General features: G+C 41.6%; 2 protein-coding genes across 2 annotated transcripts; one reads left to right on the forward strand and one right to left on the reverse strand.

The window, feature by feature from the left end:
- Positions 1 to 3761: 3761 nt before the first annotated feature.
- cap2 (cyclase associated actin cytoskeleton regulatory protein 2) lies at positions 3762 to 24887 on the forward strand. The gene is made up of 14 exons (XM_031729415.2): positions 3762 to 3861; positions 4275 to 4563; positions 8748 to 8869; positions 8950 to 9050; positions 10597 to 10674; positions 16014 to 16157; positions 16741 to 16826; positions 17215 to 17320; positions 21577 to 21772; positions 21881 to 22047; positions 22276 to 22399; positions 22495 to 22577; positions 22746 to 22889; positions 22986 to 24887. The coding sequence occupies exons 3-14, from the start codon at positions 8758 to 8760 to the stop codon at positions 23067 to 23069; spliced, it is 1425 nt and encodes a 474-aa protein (XP_031585275.1). The 5' UTR covers positions 3762 to 3861; positions 4275 to 4563; positions 8748 to 8757; the 3' UTR covers positions 23070 to 24887.
- On the reverse strand, positions 23928 to 27947 carry LOC116312107 (aurora kinase A and ninein-interacting protein). The gene is made up of 4 exons (XM_031729467.2): positions 27837 to 27947; positions 27460 to 27573; positions 27158 to 27314; positions 23928 to 26791 (listed from the first exon to the last, which is right to left on the reverse strand). Exons 2-4 carry the CDS (start codon positions 27550 to 27552, stop codon positions 25773 to 25775), a joined length of 1269 nt encoding a protein of 422 aa, XP_031585327.2. The 5' UTR covers positions 27553 to 27573; positions 27837 to 27947; the 3' UTR covers positions 23928 to 25772.
- Between the last annotated feature and the right edge of the window lie 2 nt (positions 27948 to 27949).

Here is a 27949-nt window from a genome sequence, read left to right on the forward strand (position 1 = left end):
GCTGTTGTTAGAATTTATTTAATATTAATTGCTAGTATCAGCTGATGTTTGCTGGAGCCACAGCTGTAAAGCTGCTGGTCATGATATCGGTTTGGTTATCTGGTGAGAGGGAAACATGCAGATGAAACCAGGAGATGTCCTTACTGAATCATCAGAGCTGAACAGGTGATGGAGAAACACGTTTACCTTTTAGGTGACATGGATGAGTTGAAGGGAAGTTATGAACTGTTTCTGAGAGACAAATAACACCAGCATCCTTTTCTAAGTAGCTGACAGCTGGTAACTGTGCAGGGGCGGGTCTAGCAAAGTGTTGCCAGGGGGCCAGGTAGGGCATTAACAGGGAAAGGGGGGCACAAGGAAATACTTTTCTTTATTATTCTCATTTAAAATGTCTCGCTTTAAAAAAAAAAAATTATCTGAGTCTTACAACAAACAATTGATAGATTGATACATATATACCATCAGAACAGTGTACATCACTGTCACAACAGTGTTTATTTTCATTCAAAGGCTTTATGATTTTTCCTATAATGGTGGGCCGGTCTCTAGTCAAGATGCCCGGGATGATTGTTTTGTCCCAGTCCAGCTCTGTATGCAGTTCATCTGCAGTCTGGTGTTACCTACATCTTCCTATTCAGAAGGCAGAATTTCCAAGTTCTGAGTACAATCAAAAGCGCCACGACTGCAGTTTTTGTGTTGGATGTAAAAAGCAGGCTAGAATCATGGCGGCGGTCAACGACGGTCCAGGCGTGATTTCTCTCGTGGAAATGTGCACATTATTTTTCCTTTCTATTGGTAGGTGGCACAGTGCACTTGTGGCAAGTAAGCAAGATAGAAGACTGGCAGTCTGGCTGGGTATCCAGTTATGGAAGCAACACATTAACAAGAGAATTCTGAGTAAAACCAAAGTTACTTTCCTTAGTAACTAGTTACTTTGAAAGTAACGAGTAACTTGAAGTAACTGAGTTACTTTTTTAGAGAAGTAACTAGTAATGTAACTAAGTTACTAATTTAAAGTAACTTACCCAACACTGCTCATTACCAATTTGTAACATACCATAGTAACACGGAAGGTACCCTTCTGCATCCTTATGAGGAGCAGATTGTCAATTGAATCCAATACAGTGCCGCTCGTTGCAGTAACACACGCTTAGAGCAGAGACTCCAGCCATCCATTCCAACCCTAACCCTAACCTTAACCATAACCCTATCAGAGAGTGTTTTCCAAAGTGATTCATGATCAGAACGTAAAACACTTTTACATGTATAGATTCATTCCAAACGGCTCGCATGCCTCCGAACATGTAACATACCGACACATTGTCACATAGCCTTGATATTTTACGTATTGGGATGAGAATGTGATGTATTGGATTGTAAATGAAAACCAGTCGATTCGAGTAGGTACTAATGGAAAAGGGGATAAGGGGGGGAAAACACACTGATGGTTTAGAAGTCTCAAAAACTGCATGTATCAAATATTATTATTTGGAATTTAGTAAAGTACACACAAGTAGGAGTTTATGTTGTACACTTCATGATTCAAAAGGGAGTTTTTCCTTCCCACTGTTGCCAAGTGCTTGTTTATAGGGCGTCACTGGATTATTGGGGTTTCCTCTAAATTATTGTTCAGTCTTTACAATATAAAGCACCTTGAGGTGACTTTTGTTGTGATTTTGTGCTATATAAATACAACTGTATTAAATTAAGATGGGTTAGTGAAGAGCACCCTTGTCAAACTAAATAGAAGCAGCTGTGTCCGTGTCCAAACCAAGAAGGTCTTTCTAATGAGGCCACTGCCATGAAAAGTTATGAAATGAAAACAAAGTTGACAATGGATATCCAAAAAAAAAACCCTGTTATAAACATAAGCATAGCAAAATTATATTTTTTAACAAGTTTTCATAATTTCTGAAATGATTGTGAAAAATTGTGTTTATTTATGTTTGAACATAAATATGTGGCCCTGTAAGTCTAAGTGTGCGTGGTCCCACATGAAACCACGTTATGAAACACTGGAGTTTGTCACGCCCAGATTGAGTAACCATGGATACTAATCAAGTCTCTGAGGCCTATCAATGATTAATCCCTGCTCTAATCAATAAGTCATGTTAAGAAGAGTGAGCTGCTCGCTTTCTGACGTCTTTCATTCTACTCAGAGGAGCATTTTGGTCGCCACTGAAACATGAAACTGGGTCACATTACTGTGAGTGTTGACCGTGACACAGCATGGATGCAGCAAGGCCTTATGGGTGAAATGAGCAGCAGCCAAAGCACCTGACATCATGCCGTAACCAGATTAAAGCTGTTACTTTATTAAAAAAGGATGATCCACAGCTGCAACCCTCCTCTAGCTGGAGTTTGAAATGGCCTCAGAGTTTAGGGTGACAGAAGGGACTGCTCTGTGAAAACAGATGGAGGTTTTATGTCTTGCGGGTGGGGGTGCTCCTTAAAGTGGTAATGCTTTCTTATTAGAAACCTTAAGACAACTTGTTAAAAATACCTCAACCGGAAAAAAAAACTAAAGAAAGAGTCACACAAGGAGTGGCAAGCTTTCAAAGGATTAAGGAAATTTGTTGTTTTTGCTTGTGGAGAATGTTGTGTAGTCTGCCAATGCATTAAATGTAATGTTTGCTCGTATATCCCCTTTTTACTCAGTTTGAGCTTTCAGAGCACTTTCTCCTACAAGTTTCATTCACCCAATCACACACAATCAAACAGGGCTTGTATCTATACCTAAGCACTTTTTAAAATAAGATTCATGCACACATATTTACACTCCGATGGATACACAGGGAACAACTAAGTGGATCTTGCCCAAGGATGCTTCAACACATGGAGGAGTTGATAATCAATCCACTGACCTTCCAGTGATCACCACCACCGCAAACGTCAGGTAGTGAAGAACTAACCAACACAGAAGCACCAAAATGGGCAGTTCTTCTAATGGCCACTTGAATCTGACTCGAAAAGTGAGTCAAGTTGGGATGGACATTTGCATGGTTACAGCCTGCTACAAAAAACATTTTGGACCAAATTCCTACTTAATAGTCTGAGGTCGTTTGTAGAAGTAGGCATAGTCCAGGGAGAACTCTGGTTGGTATACCTGTTCCTCATCTTCAAACTATGACAGTGCTTAGCACTGGAAACTGGAACTTTAGATGGAGGTGCCATTACCTGGACCTGATTCTAACCCATGCCCTGGATAACTTTGAAGACTCGGTGTTGTTGCACATTCTCAAGATTGTTTATTAATCTTTTTAATTTATTTGACTGTGTCTAAAGCTTCCTGTGCTGTTTTGTTTATATTAGTCTAACCTTTGTATGAAGTGGCTAACTTCACCACCACCAATATTTAGCAGTGCTGAAATTGTAGCTTTTGAGAGTTACCTCAGAACCCTACGCTCAGCCTCACTGATTCCAAGATGCTACACCAGACTGTTACATACTGTTCATAAAAGATGGCTGTAGATGGCCATTCATTAGAAAAGTCCCATTATGAAACCTCCAGCTGTGCATTTACATGGCCCCTGCCTTGTTGTTTTTGGATTCAGATGTGGTGGCAAGGTGCAGATGACAAGGTAAGCCTGTCCTAAACCATACTTGGCTTTATCCTCTTGTCCTCTATTACTATAATGCTGATTTACAAGTAAACCCCTGCTGTCCGTTAGAGAGAATGCAGATTTGAAACACCTCTACTCTGGCTTTGCTTTTCAGACCTGAGGCATCAAGGAAGGAAGTTCACCACCATCAGGCTTTCTTTGCATTAGCTGGCTCAATGGGTATCACTGAAACACTGAACAGGACCTGTTCTTGATTAGGAAATGCGCTTGTTGTAGGTTACCACGGTGATTTAACCAGGTAAAAAGATAGGCACTTTCAGAAACTCTGACTTTAAGCTCTGGAGACTGTGCCCATCGTTTATATACAGTCTATGTTTGCATGTCTGCTATTCTTGGACCTCAGTGGGGTTAAAAATAGGGTTTGGTGTCTGTTTACCTTTGGGGAACTGAGGGAGTATTTACGTTAAAAGTAGAAAACTAAAGGGCAGCTTTAAACTTTTAACTGATTTTGGAGGTATTATTGTGACGAGTGTTCGTTTAGGGATTTAAAATGTTGAAAATTTGCAGTCTTACATTTTAAAGGTCAGCGAAGGGATGAAACTTCATTTCATTCCCATGCACTATGAATATGATGATGCTTATAAAAGGCCATTCCCTCAAAAGAGCCCCATGCCGGCATCGCCACAGCACCAATCACTTGTCTATTTTTAGCAGAGCTCTCCGAGGCTGCCATGTTGTCTGCGAGGCAAACGTCTGCCGGTCCCAGAGCAGGGAGGCACTGAGTCACGGTCCTGGTCTCTGCAGCTGTGCGGCTCTCAGGTTCAACGTGTTGCTTAATTAGGACATCCCGGAAGAGGAGCCGGTGCCGCGCGCAGCTGAGTGACGGGTCAGGGGAGCAGGAGGGGACCGCAAGACAGCAGCGCACTGCCACGAATCCGTCCCGGCGTAATCACACCCCTAAAGATCCGGACAGAAATTTACCGCGGACCAGAGCAGGGAGGTAAGATGCTTTTAGAGGATGTACTGATGATTTTTTTAACCAGTGTCAAGTTCAGTCCGTTTCAGTGTGGGGCGGAGGGATGGAGCCCCGGGGTGGGGGTGCGCATCCCTACGCAATAATAATGTCCAGACAAAGTGATCCCGTGCAGCCTGCTTTCGTATGTTACGGCAGTGCATGTGAGAGCACTGTTTGTCACCTCCTTTATCTCGATCGCTGCGGGGAGTAACATTATTGTGGCGCGGAATATGAAGCATCAGACTGAAGGACGGGTGAAGTCCCGTGAGCCGGTGCCATGTCATGTTTTATTATGGAGTGACGGTGTCTTCTCGTGTTTACACAGAGAGGGTTCATTTTGCAGCTGTGATAAACCAGTGTGAGTTTAAACAGCCCAGTAATTTTTTAGGCTCACATATGCTGCGCCTCAGAAACAACAGCACGCTAATACGGCAACTAAACCTTTAAATCAACCTGGACAAGATTCATATGCTTTCATATTTCAAATTGATTCAGCTTTTTCTCAAAGATCTATCAACACACTCCCAGCCTCTGGTCCATATTACATGAGTTACATATCTCTTTATTAACCTCATAGAGATAATCCAAATTATTATTACATAAATAATAATATTCTTCATCATAAGACCCAAACCTTTCACCATCAGCTCCCACTGATCACATCACAGCTTCCCAGGTGGATGAAGAGCTGTAGCAGATGAAGAATCAAAGTGTCTCCAAGTACAGGACCCAGGCCCACAGTGGAATATCTTACAGTAGGCCCATGACAGCAGGAGCCAGACTGTGTCCCAATATAGCCACAAAGATCAGATACCAGGCCGGGGGGTTCAGGAGGCACATGCAGAGTCAGGGTGAAGTCCCTAAAATCTTTCCACTGCATGTGCTGCTGGTTTTGCTGTGGAGTGTTTGTGTTGCAGGCCAACCCGACACCTGCTGACACCTAACTGCCCATAAACTAAACACTCGACATTTTGCACATTTGGACCGCTTTTAATGCTTCACAGGCTGATTCTATCACCTTATAATCACATATCACTCAGTATAGTCAGTATATGGTCCATTCATTCTTTTTTTTCCTTATCTGTTGTTTTCATGCACCATTTGGCATTTGTAGTTTGTGTATTCTTTGCTTTGTTTGTATTTTCACAAGTCAGTTGGCTGCTATAACAACATAATTTTCTCTCCAGGATAAATAAAGTTAACTGTCTTTATGTCTATTATTAAGGAGACTAGAGTAAAGGCTTTTTGTTGGAAATAACAAACACATTAAAAACAGGACTGCCACATTTTCATGCCACAGAGATGTATCTCTGATACAGCCAGCAGGCTTAACCCCCAGGCTTCTTCCCGTTAGGTCTTTGTGTTAGACTGAATGCATTCCAGTAGGTCCATATGAAAAGCCTAAAAGAGCATCATTGGCCATGTCTTTGCATTGCCATGGAGAATTTGGACAAGTGACAATAAAATCAGAACAGAGGCTGAGTGTCTTTGCTTCAGTCTTTATAGGCAAAGTTTGAGGTTGTTGACAAGCGAGACAGTGATGAAGTGTTTTGGACTTGAGATAGTACAGTAGTTGATTTTTTTGCAATCTACTGAATTTAAATTTGAACTTTTTGTTTTATCCATTAGTCATTTCCAGGTTTGAAAACCAGACATTTTGTATTTATAATGTTCTATCTTTGAGTTACGTCAGTATTTAAAGATTATTTTTGCTGGAGCCATCAAATTTGACTTGACTCTGAAGATCAGCTTCAAATGTTTCAGCTCTAAATAAATCACATCTAATTTTATGGCAAAAGATTTTCAAATCTAAACATACAGTCGTTATGTGTGTTCACAGAGTATAAGCAACAGGTATCAAGTCTACCAGATAAGTATAAAAGCAGGTGTTACAAAACTTTCTGGGGCCAGAGACTTCTTAAAGGAAAGAGTTATTTTTAAGAAATCGCTCATATCACTAATCCTCATATCCTCATGCAACAGTCTGATCTGTTTCACAAATGCTCACCAGCCTACGAGTCTGGCTAATATCCAAGGCTGTAAGAATGGTTCCCTTCCCAATGAGAGGAGTGAGTGATCTTATGACAGCTCGAAGTGATGATATGACATGCTTGTTTTGCTTGTTTTAAATGGTTTATATATGATCCCCTGTATATATAATAAAAGCACAATTTCATGAGCTATGGCGCATTTTGCAGAGCCCCTCGGGAGATCTGCAGACCTCGCTGGATAAAGGATGACAGGTCTACACACTAGCTGACATTTTGCAGATATTGTGTATTTTTTATTTGTATTTTTTGGGTTAATGTGTAATATAAAGTTTTGTCTTGCAATCCCACTTGGATCAGTCCCTCAAGACCAGAAGCTGGTACCAAAGTACAAACTGATAAGAATATTTTCGACTCATTGCTCAAACTTTAAGTGCCCTGCTTCAGAGGACACAAACACTTGTTGCCAACCGACATTCTGCTCTCCAGGTTTCTGGTCTTGCCTAAGAGCTGCCGTGACCCACAGAGCAGAAATAACCTCTGAGTCCTGAAACAGGAATTTGGCACTGCTGGGAGATTTCTCCAGAGAGATTCGATGACGCCCATCAGGACATGTTTGCTGCTCACAGGACATAATTAGTAGACATAATTTACAAAGATTACAGACAGCGAATGCTATTCAGCCAACATAGCTGCCATATTATTGGAGAGTGTTTCCGAGCGTTTCTGTAGATCGTTTCTGTAAAGCAAACAGAGCCGTCTATAACTCACACCCCTGGATTGCATGTTGGACACCCAGGTAAATAGCAGGTGTCAGATTAGGAAGCATGTGTTACCTAGCAGTGGTTTGCATAAACATGCAGCGGGTGGCTGGATTGAGTTCCTCCTCTGTTGACTAATATATGTTGGAAACAGGCCTGCATTGCTTCATAGTGAGACATATGGCTGGTCAGTGCGACAAAGTGGTCTGTGGAGTTTTCTCGAATGTATTTCAGCGGTGCTCAGTTACTGTTTGTTTACCTCTGTCCAACAGCCAGACACATGTGAATTTATGCAAATATGTTTCTACACTTTAAGTTTCCATAGACTAAAACAGAAAGCAGGTCTTCCCGTTGTATATATCTTGTCCTTTCGGGATTGATGTTGATTGTTACAGAGCAAAAAATTCCAATATCGACCCATCAGTCCATATTTTATGCAAAATATAGACATTGATATTGGAAAAGGAAAATGTTCTCAGTTCCTGCATCATGGATTAAAAAAAAATTCATGGTCTACATGGTCTGTGCTCAAGAGTGAGGCTGGTGTAGGTGCGTCAACAGCTACCGTGCGCAGAAGTCTGCAGGGAAAAAGGCTACTGTCATACCCCTAAAACAGCCATGCGTGAAACAGAGACAATTTCAGACAACAGCATCTTACTTGGACGAGGACCTGAGATGGTTTGAACAAGTGTAGAGGAAGGATAGTGGATGTGCTGGACAAAGGATGCTGAACACGGAGCTGCCAGGCAGGAGGAAAAAAGGAAGACTGCAGAGAAGATCATGGATGTAGTGAGAAGGACATGCAGAGGGTTGGATGTGACAGAGGAGGATGCTAAGTATAGGGTGAGATGGAGGCAGATGATCTGCTGTTGCGAACCCTAGGGGGAGCAGCTGAAAGAAGACGATGCACGAGGATAGATGAGCTTTTAGAGATTACCTTTTATTCATTTATTTGCACACACTATAACAAAAAGACAAAAAATAGAATCAATTATTACACAAAAAAGAAAGATTCAAATCACTAAATCACTCAAAGGTAAGCAAATAACCATAAATAAACTGTATATTTAATCAAAGAATCCACTTCATTGTTTGACTTTTCTCTCAGTCTGGCATCAGTTTCTGCCTTTCTTCATCCCGATTAGGTGACACTTTGAAATTGTTATGACCCAGGCTGTGACTGTGGCAGTGGGCCAGACACCTCATACAGTGACATTATTTATACAAGGCGTGCTGCACATAGCTAAATTTAGTGTTGATGAAAATCAGGAGCAGCGCAGTGAGAAGGTTGAATAGTGACAAACATCACCAAATAAAACAAAAAATAATGATTATAAATGAATTGTAATGATTTTGGCTGTCACCATGTGACAGCAGCAGCGGCCATGAGTAAGAATCCGCGGCTGCTCTTGTTTTCCAGGTTTGTCTCCATGGAAGGATTAATGCAGCGCCTGGAGCGAGCTGTTACTCGCCTTGAGCAGATGTCAGCGCAGGCGTCCAGCGGGATGGCCAACGGGGACTGTGTCAACGGCATCGATGGAGGCAAGTCTGTTAAACTTGCATTTGGAGGATTAAATTAAGACAAGCAAGCAAGTGAGCAGGATTTCGCTGTATTTTTCCAGGTCTGTCTCAGTGCGTGGAGGCCTTCGACGTGCTGATGAGTGGCCCGGTGTCAGACTACCTGAACAACAGCCGCGCCATAGGGAGCGAGGTGGAGAAGCATGTAAGGCTTCACCCACTAAAACCTAGTCTCACATATGCTACCCTACGAATATGGAGTCACTTGTAGCTGTCATCATGTGACATGCATCAGCTGCTGCAGACAGATGCTTCTGCAGCTGCTGCTGCAGCAGTCTTCTGTTACAATGTAGTAGGTCTCTCATTCTGCTGTTTGTCAAACTGATCATGATTTAAAGGGGCATTCCCTAAACCTCATACTGAATTCAGCTCATGCTTTATAAGGAGCATATATTCATCCTCTGAGTGTCTTTTTAAATGAGCCTCTTGCTCTTGTTAAAGAACATTATTTTTTCTCATTAACATGGCTTTGGGAAAGCTTTGTTGTGAAATAGTTCACAAAAAAATACTATAACATTTAAAAGGTTTGCTTTATACTTTGGGACATATTTAGTTTCTTGCTTGCTTCTCACGCAGACAATACAAAGGCAAGACAAGACACTGATCAAGACATTTAACGCTTTCTAATTAAGATGATGTATTTGGTTTTTTAAAACCAAATTTTCAGCTACTTATTTGCCGTAAAGATGTGAGACTGTTGTCTGTTGTTTGGCTGTCTCTAACAAAAGGTCAGACTGTTCGCAAATGAGCGTCTAATTTTGTGCCTGATATATTTATCTATAAACTAGGCTGTGCAAAGGAAGAAGCGCTCTCTGCAAAGGGAGCGCTGCTGAAAAGAGGAGAGCCACCGCAGATTTTCATTATCTGCCAACCTTTATCTCATTGGACACACATTTATAAACACAGGATTGTCCCACTCTAGATTCCACTTAGATAGGCAAAGCTGTATGGGAGGTCTGTGGTCCCAAGGAAGGCAGGCAACATGTCCGTGTGTGTGTGTGTTTCCTGTCCTTAACAAAGCCGAGGATGGGAGTATGATTGAGCTTTGACCTTACATTCATTTATCAAACTGTTAGTGGAGGACCTTTTCCTATTTGGTAATGACCTCTACTCCCCGTAGGACCAGGAAGTGTTTTATGGTATGCCAGTTGGCAATAATAGCTGTGTTACGTCCTTGGAATGAATCCAGAACAACAACAAGCCTCCAAAACAGATGTGTAAAGGTACCCAGAAATGCCTGAATTTCCTCTGTGCCTTGAAAGATGGTTTCCATCTCTGTGTCCCATCACTGAACACGGTGGAGGGTGTGTGTGTGTGTGTGAGAGAGAGAGAGAGAGAGAGAGAGAGAGAGAGAGAGAAAGAGAGCCAGAGGTGGTTTCTTCAAGTTTGTAAAGCTCCTTTTATGGAAAAAGCCTCCCTGGTGGTTCCCTTGGCCTGCAAATGGAACTCTCATGCACACACAGAGGACACGGTTGGCTGGGAATAACCCAAACTAAGCGAGTGAGAGTGTGTGTTTGTGTGTGTATATCAGTTAGACATAGTCATTAGAGTGTTTGCCTGGATTTTTGCAGCGACTGTTCAGATTGTTCATGTTCTCTGCATGGTGAACAATCTGTGAAGACAAGCACTCATCAAGTATAATATAATGTTTAATGAGAGCAGTTCTAACATTTACACTTTGTGACTGACAGGCAGAGATGGTGATGAACGCCTTACAGACTCAGAGAGCTTTCATCAAGATGGCTGCCACACACCAGGAACCAGCGCAGGTACGACAGGAGGACATTAAAAGGAAAACCTGCACTGATGATGTCACAGTGAAACCTCAGTAGCTGTGGGAGGGTTTTGGGAGTTGTTTTGTTTTGTTTGGGTTTTTTTTTTGATGGGCACTGGGTAATTATAATATAATTTGTCTTATATAAAGATCTGCTCCTTAAAATTTTACCTTGGGGAGTAATTAAACTTGTAAAACACAACTGAAAACATGAGCTAAAATGAACTGGCTTATGGAGTCGGGACATATTATGCATAATCGTATGTCACCGATTTCAATCTTTCACAAAACAGTACAATTTTATTTATAAAGCACCAAAAATAACAATAACAGTCACCTCAAAGTGCTTTATATGGTAAGGTAAAGACACTACAATAGTGCAGTGTTTTCTGTCTGATCAGCTGTTAAATAATATTTGATGAACTACAACAAAAACTACAAGTGTGGTTGTGCACCCTGATTATTTAATAGCATATGGCATCCTTCCTTTTTATTCGTTTACAGGCTGCAGCCCGTCTGGTTTAACTCTGTCAGCTTGTTTAAAACTAAAATAATCCCACAGAGGTGATTTTGTTTTCTTTTTTCCGAGAAGCTCTTACACGACAATCAGCTAAGGACGGGAGACTGAAGCTAGAATTTACATGAGCTCACAATCGTTGGGCCGTAGAAGTGTAGCCTGGTCTGATGAGTCTCATTTTCTGTTGTGACAGCCAGGTGGTAGGGTCAGGATTTGGCATAAATAACATGAAAGCATGGATCCATCCTGCCTTGTATCAACAGTACAGGCGGCTGGTGGTGTATTGGTGTGGGGGATATTTTTCTGGCACACTTTGGACCCCTTAGTACCAACTGAACATCATATAAACATGTCTGTGTAGGTTGTAGACATCCAGATCTTGGTAGTCTAAGGAGCTTGGAAAGAAAGCGACTGGACTTCTTTAAGTTTAAGATGTTTCATGTCTCATCTGAGAAGCTTCTTCAGTTCTAAGACCAAATGTTGGAGAGTCCCATGTGTTTAAACCCTAGTGGAGGTTGTCCCTTAAGAGGGTCCTTGACCCACATTATTAATCATTTGCCTCATAACATGAAGGTGGAAAAAAGGCAGTTCTGAAGGGGAGGCCAACCACATAATAGCAAGGTGTACCTAATGAAATGGACAATGATATATGGTGGACAGCTGTCCACAAACAAAAAGGTAGTTTAGACAATCAGAAAGAAGGGAAGACAGGAGAAAACAAGGCATCATCACAGGGAAAGACAAAAACAAAGAAGATGAACAAGGAAAAGTAATTTCTATAAAAAATCAGGAAGACAAAGAAAGAGGGTTGCAAAAACAGGAAAACCCCAGGAACTCATAACAGAAACCAAAACTGAATAATATCGCAACAAGTACCACTCAACATCACAAAAAGATGGATCCATGAAATCTAACCTGATTAGACAGAGCAGTTCAGTGCTGTTGTCTTAGCAACGTAATCAGGTTTATTGGCCATCATGTTGTTAGGGAAACACCAGTCATGGCCTCGCCGCCATAATTATTTTTCACTGTATCCTCTTCATTGTCTTTAGAGCCTGTCTGAATGTGACGCAAACAGTGTTACCATGTGACTTGATACCATGACTGTGATTGGCTGTTTGTGTTTCACCTCTCAGCTGAGCCACACAAAACCTGCTGAAGTGTGGTGCAGCTCTCATGACTTTAAGGGACAAATTGCATCAAATTACGGCAGCAGCCTAACAGAGAGATGAGCTGGGCCTCAGTCCTCTGTAACGGTCTGACCCGTGTGTTTCCCAGCAGGCCCGTCTGTTCACAGAGGGATTACTCTGCTCTTTGACCAAGAAAATGCTAGTACAACACATTCCCAACATGTTCACGTATAGAGAACAGAGGGGTGGGAGAGATGTCTGTGTCTGTGTGTGAGAGAATGATATCATCCCATTGGCCTTCTGCTTGTGTTGTATGTGTGTGTGTGTTACAGGGTCCACAGAGCCCACCAGGAAGTGATTACTCCCGATCTGTCAGGTCATTGGTTGAGAGGCTGTGAAACGAGCATTCAGAGATAGTCAGAAATGCAAACAAGGAAAGAGTGAGAGAGAGAGAGAGGGACTAACCCAGGAGAGGGGTGGGCTGATAGAGAGGAGAGAGGTGACATTCAGCATCACAACGAAACTCAAAACAAAACACGGAAAACGGGGAAATGGTGGCTCAAGAGCTGCTACCAACGCCCTGATCCAACCACATAATGGCCAATGAAAGCTTCTTTCATTGTCTTTTTGAATGTGCAGCATGAGCAAAAACTTCACATCCTCATGTTGTAACCCAGTTAAAGCTCAGAGCAACACAACATAAATGAAACTGAGTTAGGTAAAACCGCACACCTTTGGTGCCTGTTTTTAGAGACAGGCGTTCAGGTTTTACAAGAAAAGCTGGTAAAATTTGGAACCTAAAGACCTGAAGCTTGCATGAAAACCGTGAAGTAGTTTTCAAATGTTCAGATGTTAATGAATAGGAATAAAAAGACACTTCTGTTTATAACCATTAAAACAGGTTGAACAGCAGATATTGTTCAATAGAAGGTGCCCTCCTTGGTTTAACTATTATAGATGCCAGTTTAGGTTTGAATTTATAAAGCCTGATTTAAGCTTTCAACCTTAGCATGAAAGGGTTTCCTTTGCACAGTCAACATAACCTAAAAACCTTTCAGTGCGCAACCAAACACCAAAAAACACACAAAAATGCTCCCCCGAGTACAAAACTCTCTTCAGAAATCTCTCACAGCCTTCCTCAGCCAGGTCTATATCTGTAGCCCTCAGCACAGATAGAGAAAAGTGTGTAACTCTGGGCAGTGCCCCTTTTCTATCCACACACATACACACACACTCACACACTCACATGCACACACATATCTCCCAAACTTCTGGCCTTTCTCCACAGCGCAGCTCTGTTGTGCTCTCTGACTTTTTATGGGCATGTTCTATATTTGAGCCTGTTGTCGGTGTGCGTGTGTGTATGTGTGTGTATGTGTGTGTGTGTGAGACCGTTAGATCGAGTGTTAGACAAAGAGAGAAAGAGTCAGAGAAAGTAGGCATCTCACTCTCTCTCACTCTCTCATGTGACCTCAGGTTGGCCCGTTAACTCACCGTGTGTGTGTGTGTGTGTGTGTGTGTGTGTGTGTGTGTGTGTGTGTGTGTGTGTGTGTGTTGCTGGTCCCGGCAGTTCACACACGACTTTCTGCCTTTGATGCGGCGCTTGTGTAGGAAGTCAAGTCCTGTGCTATTATAACGCACTGAGCTCAGCCAAACACATGATGTGAGCTGACGTTTTTTATCCTTTTTGCCGGATTGTTCTCGGCACCGAAAGAAGCCAAAAGCTCAAAAATCTGATCGATGACAATAACGATTCAGCACACTCAGCTGAGCTTGTCAATAACTCTTTTGTCAGTGTGTTGATAGCTCAGCAGTAAACAACAAAAGTGGAAATGAATCAATTAGCTGCTTTAATACATCTCGCCAGCACGTGAACCTTCTCACAGCTGGGATGGGAGTGCAGCTGCTTCTTTTTTGAAGAAACTTCTCAATTTTTTAAAAACAGTTTGCAGTTCCTCAGCTGGTTAAAGACTAACATGTACAGCCAGTCATTCTTTCTCACTCCTCTGTGTCCGGGAATTCTTAGAGCGAACTGTTTGCAAGCAAACGAACCAAAGAAGAATGACTCTCTGCCACTTCCTTCTGAAGCAGCCGCAGTGAAGTCATCAAAGGCAGGTGTGCAGGAACCAGAAGGTGGAAAACAGGCCAGACAAAGAGTGCATCCACATGCAAACACACAGAAAACTGGGAAATGTGACTGTAGAGGCAGAGGACAAAAACAAACAGCAAATGGGGCATCTGCGTGGCAAGGACTGAGGGACCATGACACTGGGTTGGGGGTGTGATACACTCCGGACAGGTCATCATTAAATATATGATCATATAACACAACAGTTTTAACACTCTTAAAGAGGCTGTTCTTCTAAATATATACTTATAAATGCACCCAGCACCTTTGTATTTTTTTATTTTTAACTCCTCCCTAAGATCCTGTTTACTTATATGGTGCATTACAGTTGGATTTTTCTGCACTTTACTCTGCTCATCACAGACTTATTGTACCTCATGCATCCCAAACAAGAGCTCAGATCTCTTGGGGTAAAGTCAGATATTTTTCCTCTGAATTTATCCTCCAGTACTCATAAATTTGTATTAAATGAGTAATTGCTCGCGTTTAAATACTGGCAATAGAGATAACAGATTCATAATGGAAGGAATTACTACAGGGAAAGGTAATGGAAAAAGTTATGCCTTAGGGAGTCAAACTTCACCCCTCAAATTTTGCTTGCTACCTTAAATTCGTCCTACATGCTCACTCTTAAGCACGGCCTATTTGCTGCAGTAAAGGGGTGATGTATTGCTTCAGAGACAGCCATTAGGTGGACTTAGAGGGAATAAAAGCAGCTGGAGGAGCAGAGAAAGGGGCGTCTGTCTGGGCTTATGAAGATCATGTGCGTCTGATCAGGGGAAGAATTTGTTGGGAAATAAAGTTTAGTGCTGTTTTTATTGCTCTCCTGCTCTCGAACATAAAATTGCTAAACCTGATGCACATGAATAGATTTTCATTTCAAGCATCACCTCTTGCTCTTGCTAGGTGATGCATGTATCAGGAGCACCGCTGCAGCTTAACCGATCACTGCCAGCTCCTCCTGATTGTTCATCAGCTTCCTCCTGTCACAGCTCATTAGCACCATATGTTCTACATTACACTCATTTCACAGCAGATCAGAACATGTAAGCAAGTAGCAGCTATTTGCCAGTGAAACACTGTGTTCCTGCACTTCTGTGAGCGCGGGTGCATGTGTAATTGATAAACTGTAAACATTGGAGAAACGGTATGCCTTACAAGGCCACAGGGATCTCCCCATGAACTGAGGAATGTTTTCAGGCTCGGAGCGATGGGGAGGGGAGCTGAGAACTATGAGACGAGCTATACCGTAACTGAGATCTGGATGTTCCAGTGGAAAAAAGGCCCGGGCTAATCAAATCAGACCGTCTCCTGCAGCCCAGTTTAGGAATTGCTGGATGGTGCCGAAGTGGGCATGGAAATATAGCTCAGATTCTAAAAGAGGGGCTAAGGAGGTGGCTAAAATATACTAGCGAGTGAAAACAGTAAGATTTTATAGGCATCTGTGTTTTTTAAACAAATAAGAGAATTTGATGTTTATAGGGTTCAGATTATAATGACCCTTCTCTTTTACACCCATCTCCTGTCCTCTTCCTAATGTCTCCCTCCTGCTCTTGCAGACAGAGCTCCAGGACCTCTTGAAGCCGATTTCAGATCACATCCAGGAGATTCAGAGCTTCAGAGAAAGAAACCGTGGCAGCAGCCTCTTCAACCACCTTTCAGCCGTCAGCGAGAGCATCCCTGCTCTGGGCTGGGTGGCCGTGGTAAGGAGGAGCACACGTGAACGTGCACATGATGCTGTGTAAAGACTGGCATGTCTGATAAACACTATTTTATCCACAATGCAAGAAAGAAAGAATATCAAATGTCTGAACAGAAAGCTATTAGCACTTTTTGAATAGGATGGTCCTCAGGAGCAAGTATCCGATCTTCATGAGTAGAGTGTGTGTAATAACCAGCTGATGGTAAATGACGCTGATGTTAGCTTAAACCAATCAGACAAAAGCAAACATGAAGTTAAGCCAACTTTTCAATCATCTGCATAAACAACCTTTCATGCAGATAAATAACTAAAAGTAAGACCTAATTTTTCTTCCTACAACATGGACTTTTTCTGTTTTCCATCAGTACAAAAATTTCTTCTGACTTGAGGTGAAGATCATTTATATTAAGATCAAAGATCATCATCTCCGGTGCTTGAATACAAGTCTTTGAAGCTGCTTCTGGTCTGTGCAGGTTACTGTCAGGACGCCGCTTTTCGCCACTTATGAAACATGCTGAACTTAAGATGTTCAGAGAAGTGTTTATGTCACAGCTTTCAGGAGATTTTATCTCTCCCCATCTCAGAGTCAGAAGCCTGGTCCATATGTAAAGGAGATGAACGATGCTGCCACCTTCTACACCAACAGAGTGCTTAAGGACTACAAGGAAACGTAAATATGGCTGTTTTTTTCATCTTTTCTAGATATTTAACACATTACAGCTCATTTATTTATTCCGTAAATGACAATTCGTGCAAACCATGAAAGTGACTGTGGTAAACAAATCAGGTAGAGAGATAACGGGAGGCTAGAATCCAAAAGTAGATGAAAATTAGAAAGGTAACATGGCGAATGCAGACTAACGGTGTTCAACAATAAAGCAATTTATTTTTTTTTATTTCCCAAATTGTTAAATCATTTCTGTATCAGTTTAACCTGCAAAACGCTGCATCATGAGTTTCTTGCTCCGCTCACCTGCTCACGCCCATCCTCATCCACATGCCTCTGCTTCCTTCCTATATAATTTTTTATATGACCGTTATACGTTTGTCTCTCCCAGAGACAGACGCCATGTGGACTGGGTGCGCTCCTACCTGTTGATCTGGACTGAGATGCAGGCGTTCATTAAACAGCATCACACGACAGGTCTGGTGTGGAGCAAGAGTGTGAGTACACAAGCGAGGCGCCAAGTAGATGGATTCAAAAGGCTTTTTTGCCTTTGTTAGTACAATATTGTGCTGTCTTATGTTATACTCACCACCTTCTCATACCTCAGCCTGAATCACTCCTGTTACTAGTGCTTTATAATGTCAGCTGTGTTTTCGTTTGGTTTCTGTTCGCACAGCTTGATCGTTTTATATCTGCTCAAAATAACTTCTACCATTTTTAGTTATGGAGCAGTCAGTTACATAAACCACTGCAGGGAGCATGAATGAATGAATGAGCTTCTCCTCAGTGGCTGCTCACCGCAGTTCTCTGTGAAGCTTTTAAAGACCTCTGTCACTCCCACACACACTCACACACACACACACACTCTTAATGTCTACTCAAGGACTAACCTTTGCTAGATCTCAGAGATCACAGTGATCTGAAACCAAATCTCTTTCTCTTATCGGTTAGAAGAGTTTTTCCTCTTGATTTGGTTACAGAAAGAAACAAAAAAACCAGAGCTTCACTTTCCTTATTAATTGAATTGTTGATCCGAGAGGAAAGATGCCTGTTCACTCTTGCTCTGAGCTGCAAGTGAGGATCAATAATGCTGTCATATTTGTATGCAAACTACGAGGTTGCTGCCAGGAGATGGTCAGGAGATCTGAGCTTAGCGTGAAGAATGTTAACAGAGTGTAACAGCTGGCCTGGATAGTGTCATTCATAGTTTAATTTTAAACTCAAATAAAATAAATAAAATAAACCATTTTCATTACTGAGCTTTAGAGGTGCTGTGGATATAGTTGTGGTAATCATGGACAGCCTTTTTACAGGGTGGAATGATTGTACAGCATATTTAATAACTTTAACAAAACAAGAACCAGATGCACAAGTTTGCCTTCATTTCAGATTTTCTCTAATTCATAAAGGCTCAAGTAAATACATACACGGCCACTAATATTTGGTTAAATGTCCCTTAGCAAGTTGCACCTGTACCGGATGCTTTTGGCAGCCATCAACAATCTTCTGGTATAAATCTGGCTGGATATTTGACCACGCTTTATGGAAGAAAGATAATGTTAGAGTTCATTTAATTTGGTTGGTTTCCTGGCATAGACCCAGCTTTGAAGTGCAGTCCACACAGGCTGAGGTCGGGGCTTTAGTAAGGCCATTCAAGAATCTTTGTCTTGGCTGACCACCGTCTGGCTTTTCCATGTGGGCAGCTGCAAATTTCAGTGGAGGTTAAAGGTGTCGATTTTGGAGTAATGGCTTCTGTCTTGGTCTGCACCCTCTCAGCCCATGACAATGTAAAACTGGTTTCACTGTGGACAGTGTCGCTGGTCTTCCAGCAGATTCCAGTTTCCAGACTTGAGCCTTGGTAGTTCCTGGTGGCTCCTAACCAGTTTCCTTTCATCTGAGGGTGACAGTTTGGGTCTTCCTCCTGACACTGGCAAAGTGATGGCACATTTCAATAACTTGTATTTAAGTACAGTTGTTTGAACTAATAAATCCTGCAGTTGTTTACAAATGACTCCAGGAAACTTGTTTAAATCTACAATTCTCCTTCTTAGTCTTCACTGAGTTCCTTGGACTTTCCCGTTGTTCTGAGTATTGGTCAGTCCAGTGAGTGCTTTTAAACTAATCTTTTTATACTGGCGAAGAAAACTACAACTAATGAGAAGTTAGCAGGCCTTGTGAAGTTAAAAAAGTTAAAAGATTTAATGTGTGTTTTCTTATTTTTTAAAGTCATTAAAGATCCATGCAGTACACTCATTCAACGCTGGAAAAAGAACAGTTTGAAGAAATCATTCATGCCCTTGATGAGTGGATGTAAACTTCTGACCACAACTGTACCTTTGGACATTCAGGGCAGCTGCTTCTTTCTGTTTGCACTCTAAGTTAAGAGGTCTTCTGCTCTCAGCAGGGAATCAAATAAGCCCCAAAAGGTTCCCTTTTTCCTTTATTGCAACATGAAACGATGAAAACCTATGCTCAGCTAAAACTAATGCTCAACAACTGTGCTCACATGTGTACTGTCTGCATGCAGAAACTTGAGAGCCTGCAGCGGCTGTGTGTGTCAGCTGCTGGCCCTGTTGTCAGGCGGCAGAGCTGCTGCATGTGCGAGAGACACAGAGTGTGTGTGCGCATACAAGGACCGGAGTGTGTGGTACCAACAGGTGGTCCTCACGATTTACTTGAATGGAGGTTTTCTTTACAGAAGTTGCCCCGACAAAGAGCCTGTGTACACACACAGCCTGTGCCGTAACCTAAACTGCAGGGCTGGTCCCTCTTCAACGATGCAACGCGTCATCTGCTGCTCAGATAGCGCTTCAGTGACAGGCCTATCCACAGGCTGACATATGGACCCATGCAAACAGTCACATTAAACTAGACACAGGGTAAAAAAAACCAAAAGAACTTAAAATGTTAAAGCAAGTCCGATTCTGAGTAGTGAACATCACACTTTTAACACTTCAAATATTTGTTCCAGTCGTCTCTCAGGAGCTTGTAGCTAACATGATTCTAGTTATCACTGTTTAAATGGTTGAACTGACAGCTGTTTTATTTATTTCAGCTGATTATTTCTCGTATAAAATCTTTGAAATCGATAAAACTAGTAATCTCTGCTTCATAAATCCCGGGGTGAAGCCTTCAAACCTTCAAGCAAGCAGTTCTTCATGTCAGAAACAGGAAACAATAGATGTCAACTATTTAATAGATTTTTGATCGCTTAAGCTGTAGTTTAAAACAGCAGAAATTAAGAAGATTTTAAGTGAAGCTAATTATAGTAACACATGGAGCCAAAAAATGGGCAAAATAGAACAAAATCTCCTCTAAATCACAAAAAATTGTATTTTTTTTCCCCTAAATCCTTTTTGTACACAAAAACGCACAAATACACACACAAAGAAGTGTTCAGTGGATAGTTTTACACCCATGCATGACTGTGTGCGTGCACACATCTGCTGGTTCTAATCCAGAGGCATGCAGTGAGCTGTTTAGTGTAACAGGTCTACATTGTTCAGCAGTGATATTCACAACACATGTTACTCGTGTCAAAGGTCAAGTCTGAGCACTCAGAGGGACGTCTGGTGACAGTTTAACCCTGCGGTAGGTGTGTGGGTCTGTCTGTGTCAGCTGTGCTAGGTCTTCAAAAAGCAGATGTGTGTGTGTGTGTGACTGTGTGTAAGAGGAGGGGTCTTTTCACTGTACCCTTCTCTTCCTTACACATCAGGGCTACTTACAGGACCTTTTTCTTCATATTTTAAATTCTGATGTTATGAAAACGCTGTAATGAACGCAGTAATGAAATTTGGGAAAATGAGGCACAAAACATCTTGATTTTTCTTTTCTGGCACTACAGTGCATCCGCCTTCTTACATTTATCCAATTCAGGGTCGCGAGGGGCGAGCTGTAGTCTATCTCAGCTGTCGTAGGCCGAGAGGCGGGTACGCCCTGGACAGGTGGCCGGTCTATCCCGGGGTTGAGTTTGAGAAAAGGTGCAGTCGTAAAATTTTGACCATTTCAATGAGAAGGTGTCTGTTTTTCACCCAACAAGGGGGAAAACTCCTGTTTGATCCTGGGAGGAGACACAGATCGCTTTGGGGTTGTGTCAGCACAACAGCTGACATTCATCTTAATCATTTTTCATATTTCATCAGTTTGTTTTATCTTTTTTTTTTTCTTAGTTGTTATTGTTTTGTTTCTTGTTGCATTGACTTCATTTTCTTTATTGTTTAAACTTGTTTCTTTAGTTGTTTTGTTTTGAGGTTTTTTAATTTTAAAGAAAGGAAAAGCTCACAAACCAAAGATGCCGTGTTTCACTGTTTTATAAAAGCTTACTTTAGCTTAAAATAGTATCCAAATTCATTCAAACAGACAAAAAAAATCAGGTAAAGATTTTGGTCAGATTAACTTTAATATTCGTGCACAACACTTAAGTAATACAACCAACATAAAGGATGAGTCATGTGAACTGAAGGCAAAGAGGATGAGATCTGCTTAAACTGAAGTTACTAAATTTAAGTGTTTTAACTTACTTAAAACTAAAACAGTTCACATAAAAATGTGATTGTGTTGCTTTGTGTTTTTTACATTACTCACATCAAGTGTCAGAAGACCAGGATCTGCGAGCACTGCAGAGTTGTACAATTTAAGTACAATTTAAATTAAATAAGCAGGCAGACCTCAAATTCAGAGTCAAATTAAAATATTTTAGTAAATATACTTGAATAATTTTTAAAATATTTTATCTTCTTCCAACATCTCTCAGGGCCCCATCGCTCCTGCTTCTCTCTTTGATTCGCCCCCAGCCCCGAGTGCACCCTGTCCACCTCCACCGCCTCCTCCACCCCCCGGCCCTCCTCCGGTGTTCACCGATGACGAGGCCAAGCCTCAGGCGGACGCCGCCGCAGCCCAGCACTCTGCGCTATTTGCCCAACTCAACCAGGGCATGGACATCACTAAAGGTGCATCCACGAGCAACACGGAAGAGCTGAGCGACAGTTTCCACCTTAATTTAATTTAAGCTGATGTTTTTAAACTCATAATGTTATCCTCACACTTTCCATCTGTAGGTCTGAAGCATGTGTCAGATGACCAGAAGACCCACAAGAACCCCAATCTGCGTTCTCAACAACCAGCAGCAGCCAAAGGCAAGAACGCCGGGCCTGTGGCTTCACCCACTACACCTGCCCAGAAAAGACCCCCCCTGCTGGAGCTGGAGGGGAAGAAATGGAGGGTGGTACGTGCGATGTGTAAATCCTATTTTGAGGACAATTTGTATTTAATTAAACCCACAACGGGAGCTGAAATGAAGCGTGCTTTGGAAAATTTAAATGACTATTTAATTTGCACCCACCCTGCTCTCATTTATATCGTAGAAACATTTGTTTTTGTCTTAAAATCAAACCTAATCCAGGTCTCCTGGTAGGCCGGCTGCTAATCTGCATTTGAATCCTTATTGTTGCAGGAAAACTTTGAGCAGAAGCACGACCTGGTGATCGAGGAGACGGAGCTTAAGCAGGTGGCGTACGTCTTCAGTTGTAATAACTCCACCCTGCAGATTAAGGGCAAAATTAACTCCATCATCATCGGTAAGCTGCCTGAAAACACAACCAAAGTAAGTTTGAGCACAGATTTCATAATGTGGGATTATAATCTTCATCCGGTTTGTTTTCACTCCGTCTAGACAACTGTAAGAAGCTGGGTGTGGTTTTTGAGAACGTTGTTGGGATTGTGGAGATCATCAACAGCAAATCGATTCAGTTACAGGTGAACACATTTTTATTTTGACACAGAATTAAGCGATGTACCGAGTGTCTCGTAGGTCCGCTTTCATTTTCTTAAAACTGTTCAGAGTTTTACACCCAAAGTGTAAAATAACGTCTCACTGTGCCCAAAAAAAAAGCCTGTCAGTAAGTTTGGCATGTCTTTCTGCAGGTTTTGGGAACAGTTCCCACCATTTCCATCAACAAGACCGAGGGCTGCCAGGTCTACCTGAGTAAGGATTCCGTCAGCTGTGACATTGTCAGTGCCAAGAGCTCTGAGATGAACATCATGATACCTGAAGGAGAGGACGATTACGTGAGTGACCGAGATAAAGACTCTGAGCTAATTCTCTCCATGTGTGCAGCTGTTCTTACACTGACTGTGTTTTTGTTTTCCTTTTTTTTAATACAGAGGGAGTTCCCAGTGCCGGAGCAGTTCAAGACTGTGTGGGATGGATCCAAACTGGTGACAGAACCCACGGAGATCGCAGGCTGACTTTTTCATCCATACGCACACAAATATATTTCCGTCCTCCTGATGTTATCCCTCAGACATACAGTGCTGTGAAAAGTATTTTCCCCCTTCTTTACTTTTTTTTTGTGTAGTTGTCACACATGTTTTTAGATAATGAAACTTTAATCAAGTTTTAAAATTAGATAGATTGTTCTCTGCTGACCAAACAGAACACAAAGGCTCATCTCACATATGCCATAAAACATCCTGATGGCCCCTAAGACTTTTGAGCAAATATTCTGTGGACTGACGGGACAAAAGCTGAACTTTCTAGAAAGATTGAGCCACTTAATATCTGGCGTCAAACTAACACAGCATTTCATAAAAAGAAGATCATACCAAAAGTAAAACGCGGTGGCGGTAGTGTGAATGTCGGTGGTTGCTTTCCAGCTTCAGGACCTGAATGACTTCTGGGCGACTCTGCTCTCTACCAGAAAATGCTGACGGAGACTCTTCGGCCATCTAACGGTGCTCAGGAAACTCAAGGACATTTGGCTTAGTCAGTAGGACAATGATCCAAAATACACCAGGAAGTCCACTCTGAATGGCTCAAAAACCAAAAACAAATTGAAGGTTTTGGAGTCCGAAGTCTGGACTTAAATCAGACTGAGATGCTGTGGCATGACCTTTAACACATTGGAGAGGTTTCCAACCATGCCGGAAACCTCTCCAATGTAGCTGAATTAAAACAATTCTGCAAAGATGAGTTGGCCAAAATCCCTCCACAGTGACACAAAACACTCATTGCCAGTTATCGCAGTTCTTGCTACCGAGGTTGGCACAACCAGTTATTAGGTTTAAGGGGCAATTACTTTTCATACAGGGCAGGTAGTTTTGAGACGGTTTTTTTCCTTTGATAAAAAAAAAAAAAAATCCTGATCATCATCATTTAAAAACTGCATTTTTATTTACTCAGTTAAAGTTTATTGGCCGATCTTAAACCCATAAATGTGAGAAATATGAAAAAAAAAATCAATAAGGGGGCAAATACTTTTTCATAGCGCTGTAGGAAAGAATTTCTAATGGGCGCGTAGATCAACTTTTAGTCCACTTGCTGTTGCTGTATTTGTGACTTCATAAGAGGTTTCTCCAGCACTTCTGCAGCTGCTGTCTGTAATGAATCTGTCAGTATAACACAATCTCTCACTAGTTGTGAAGAATAGCTCAGGTTTGTTTGTCACAAACCAGAGCACACTTACATTTCTGTGCCAAAACAACACAGGCATTTATGTGAGAAAGTGTAACTGCTGAAAAATAATATTTTAAAGATATTCTCATCATTAGATCTGTTTCCTTAAAATATAGATTTTAAATGTTCCAGGATGACCACTAATGAGACAGTACTCCACTTACACCAATGGCAGAAAACTTAAAAAACCAACATTACCTTCAAATATAGAAAAGCAAATAAGTGTCTGTGGTACATTTTCCATCTAATAAAGTGCTTCCAGCCACCTCTGTAAAGAGCATCATGCCCAGCAGTCATGTAGTAAAGTCACTGTGAAGTACATGCAGTATTGTCTTTATTCTGCATTAACAGCTGCTGTTGTGGTTGAAATGATTAATTAGCTGGATCCTAATTTCTTTTACTGTACAACGCATCAGCTATAGTGGTAACAGTTACCTCCGAGCACTTCCTATGTTTATTGTACTTTGTATGCCACTCTTATTTTGTAGCACACAGCACCAGCATAGCACAGATGAAATGCTGATACTAAAAAAAATATAATATACGAGAAAACAATTTTATGTCATTCTGTGTCTTTTCTTTTTTTCAAATAAAGTCAAAACCTCCCAGTTCTGGCTTGTTAGTTTTATTTTGTGTGAGAGGGGAAAAAAAGCACAACAAAAAGAACCATGAAAGGGAGAAACAAAGAATAAAATCTGTGGAAACTTACAGGAGATCAGCCATGACATGGAAAGAAGAGAATCACACAGTAAAAATATTTTCAGAGTAGAAAAATAAACCAAAACGCATGTTCTTCCGGCTCATCCCCGTAAGGTAAAAACTGATGATATTTGGCCATAATGGCTTGTAATATCACAGAAGCAGCTCTCCCTGTTTTGAGCAGGAGGGCAGGATGTCCAAACCAAGAACAGGCAAGAACCTGGCTATTAAAACAAAAGGACTCCTGTAGACGAAAGCCTTCAATCTGAGACAGGTCTGACACAAGAAGACATGCAGCATACAACCTGGCCGTGTACTGCTAGGTTCATAGACTGTATATAAAACTGTCATGTTACTCACTGGCTGGTGAAGTCCCGTCTTTAATTCTCACACTGAACATTCTGACTTCCCCATTTTAGTGTTTTGAAACAAGAAGTGACAGCAAAGGGGTGCAAATCCACAGACACTACACACTGGTATGTCAGCAGTCAGATAAATCACAATTTACAAACATTACGTTATGAAATTAGATCTTAAAACTCTCCAGAGAAGAATTAACTGGGCTAATAACTCAAAGGCGCTGAAAGCTAACTTTCCTGCAGACTTGCAATAATCAGACTTCTTTTTTCAGTCAATGAGCTGCCCCCTGCTGGCCATTAAAAAGAATGCAGGTTTACAGCACTTCCTCAACCTGGAAGCCCTTAAAGGATTTTTCAATATTGTATCCTCAAAAATCCACATTTTTAGAAAAATCTCAAACAACATCTGGAATGTGTAGTACCTTTAAAAGCCTTTTTTCAGTGTTTAATCACTACATTTCCCTGAGAGTCTTGAGTAAACAGCATCTCTTCATCCTCTTCCTCTTCCTCCGGCAGAAATTTGTAAGCACTCACCACTCCCATGCTGACGTTACTCTGATCTTTGAGAGGACTCCTGGTGTCCAGACCTCTGTGTGCGATCACCCTGAACCCTTCAGAGTCCTGAGTGAACAAAGTGGCCAAACTGTCCTCATCGAGTTCTCTGCTTCGCTGCTGTGGCATTCGTCTTTTGAGAGGAGAGCTTATCAGTTTTGTCCTCTTGATCTGGAAGGCAGAGCTCTCTTCTTTTGCAGCCTTTTCCCACAGCTGACCTGTTTGTTTCCGAGGTGAAGCAGTTTTTGCTTGTGTCCACTTATAATTTGAAACAGGTCTGAAATGAGAGAAAGATGAGTCTTTGCTTGGGGAATTATAAGACGGTGGCGTGCTGTTTTCCTTCTCATCAATGATATGAGAAGAATGAAGGCGGTTAAAAGATTTTTGAGTTGAGGTTCGTCCTTCTGCACCTATCTGTTTTCTAAAGACCTCCTCCTCATTCTGCAGACTGTTTAGGAAACTTGGCTCAGAGCTCCTGAAGTTCTCCACTGCTGTACATTTGTGGTTAGTCTGATGAAACTCATTTTCAGTGTACTGACTGAAAGTGAACAGCGGGTCCTGACTCCACGTCTGTGGTAGAGGTTGACTGTCATCTTGTGTAAAGGTGGAATCAGAGACCCTCCTCTTACTCTGTGGTGGTTCACACTCTTCAGACTTCTCCTCTTCAGATTCCCAGTATATGTTTTGTAAAGTTGAATGGTTTTCTGAACGCGTCTGCCATAATTCTGTTTCCTTCTCAGTCACATTTTCACTTTTACACTCGTCAACCAAAACAGGCTCAAAGTCGGAGTTGCGCCCTCGTTTTTTCCCTGATGCTGTGGCTGTCGGTGTAGTTGAGGCAGATGATGAAAGAGGCTGCACTGAATCCATGTTTGGTGGCTCAGTAGTGGACATCTTATTGAGGACTTTTAGAAGAAAGTAACAAAATAATTATGTTAACGCAAAATCAAATAATTTACTGTATTAACTTGTATGCTTATTGGTCACTTCATTAGGTACACCTGTTCAATTTCCTGTTAACACAAATATTTAATCAACCTGTGATGTGACAGCAATGCAGACATGATTAAAACGACCTGCTGAAGTTAAGACTGAGCATCAGAAGTGGGATGAAAGGCAGTTTAAGTGAGTGTGGACATGGCATTGTTATTGGTGTCAGACAGGCTGATCTAGACTGTCAGACAGGCTGATCTAGACTGTCAGACAGGCTGATCTAGACTATCAGACTATAAGATTAGACTATAACTTTCGGCAGACTTTTAGATGCTTACCTTTCCGATGAGCTGTGAAAAAGGCAGATATGGAGCTCTGTTTGGTTTTTGGCATTTCTGTTTTGGTCTGAGTGAAGTTGAGTGCCACAGCCAAACTGTATCCAGCACCTCCACAAAACGGGTTCAGCAGTTTAGAAATGGGACGGCTACGGCGCTTCTGAAAGATATAAAAGAGAACACAGTGTGTAAACAGTAATAGACAAAGACTACAGATCAGCATTTTAGTGTATTAAATAACTGCTCTACTCAGGCATGCTGAAGAAGCCATTCGGTCAGTGTTCAGACCCTGTTTACACAATTACCTGTTTAGCTTTTCCTTTCAGCTCCACAGTGTCCAGCCAAACATCACAATCCTCTTGATCAAAGGTCTGTGGTGCTGCTGCAGTGCTCTTCATGGTGGACAGCCCAGGGAAGATCTGCTCTGTATGAAATAAAAACAGGATTTTATAAACGAGTTAGACATGCCGTTAATTTTAAATAAAGAATCATTATACTTTAAAGACTATTTCATGTCTCTCGTTGATGAACATGTTTGCAAGAAGCCTTTACTTATCTTTAACTAATTCAATAACGCTACCACAGTCCTGTGAGTTAGCTACAGTTGGTTAACATAGCTCTAAAAACAGATTTTTGGGAAATACCTCATGATACAAAGAAGATCTTAGCATTTTTAACTGACCTCGTAAAGTTCCAGAGTAATATTTTGAGGTTTCCTTTGAAACTTTTTATAATCGTTTGTATAACTGAAGCTCTCTAGTACTCGGTTCAATCTGCCGCCTTCAGGACTGTCTG

This window comes from Oreochromis aureus, linkage group 22 (assembly GCF_013358895.1).
Source record: "Oreochromis aureus strain Israel breed Guangdong linkage group 22, ZZ_aureus, whole genome shotgun sequence".
NCBI classification, from domain to species: Eukaryota; Metazoa; Chordata; class Actinopteri; order Cichliformes; family Cichlidae; genus Oreochromis; species Oreochromis aureus.

Excerpts from the sequence above, each read along its gene's own strand:
- LOC116312107 (XM_031729467.2), bottom strand. The coding sequence starts at position 27,552 with ATGAAGAGCACTGCAGCAGCACCACAGACCTTTGATCAAGAGGATTGT. Across the intron at positions 27,315-27,459 it reads TGAAAGGAAAAGCTAAACAG|AAGCGCCGTAGCCGTCCCAT; the intron begins GTAATTGTGTAA and ends TATATCTTTCAG. Across the intron at positions 26,792-27,157 it reads TTTCACAGCTCATCGGAAAG|TCCTCAATAAGATGTCCACT; the intron begins GTAAGCATCTAA and ends TTCTTCTAAAAG.
- cap2 (XM_031729415.2), top strand. The coding sequence starts at position 8,758 with ATGGAAGGATTAATGCAGCGCCTGGAGCGAGCTGTTACTCGCCTTGAG. Across the intron at positions 16,158-16,740 it reads CTCTGGGCTGGGTGGCCGTG|AGTCAGAAGCCTGGTCCATA; the intron begins GTAAGGAGGAGC and ends TCCCCATCTCAG. Across the intron at positions 21,773-21,880 it reads GGGCATGGACATCACTAAAG|GTCTGAAGCATGTGTCAGAT; the intron begins GTGCATCCACGA and ends TTCCATCTGTAG.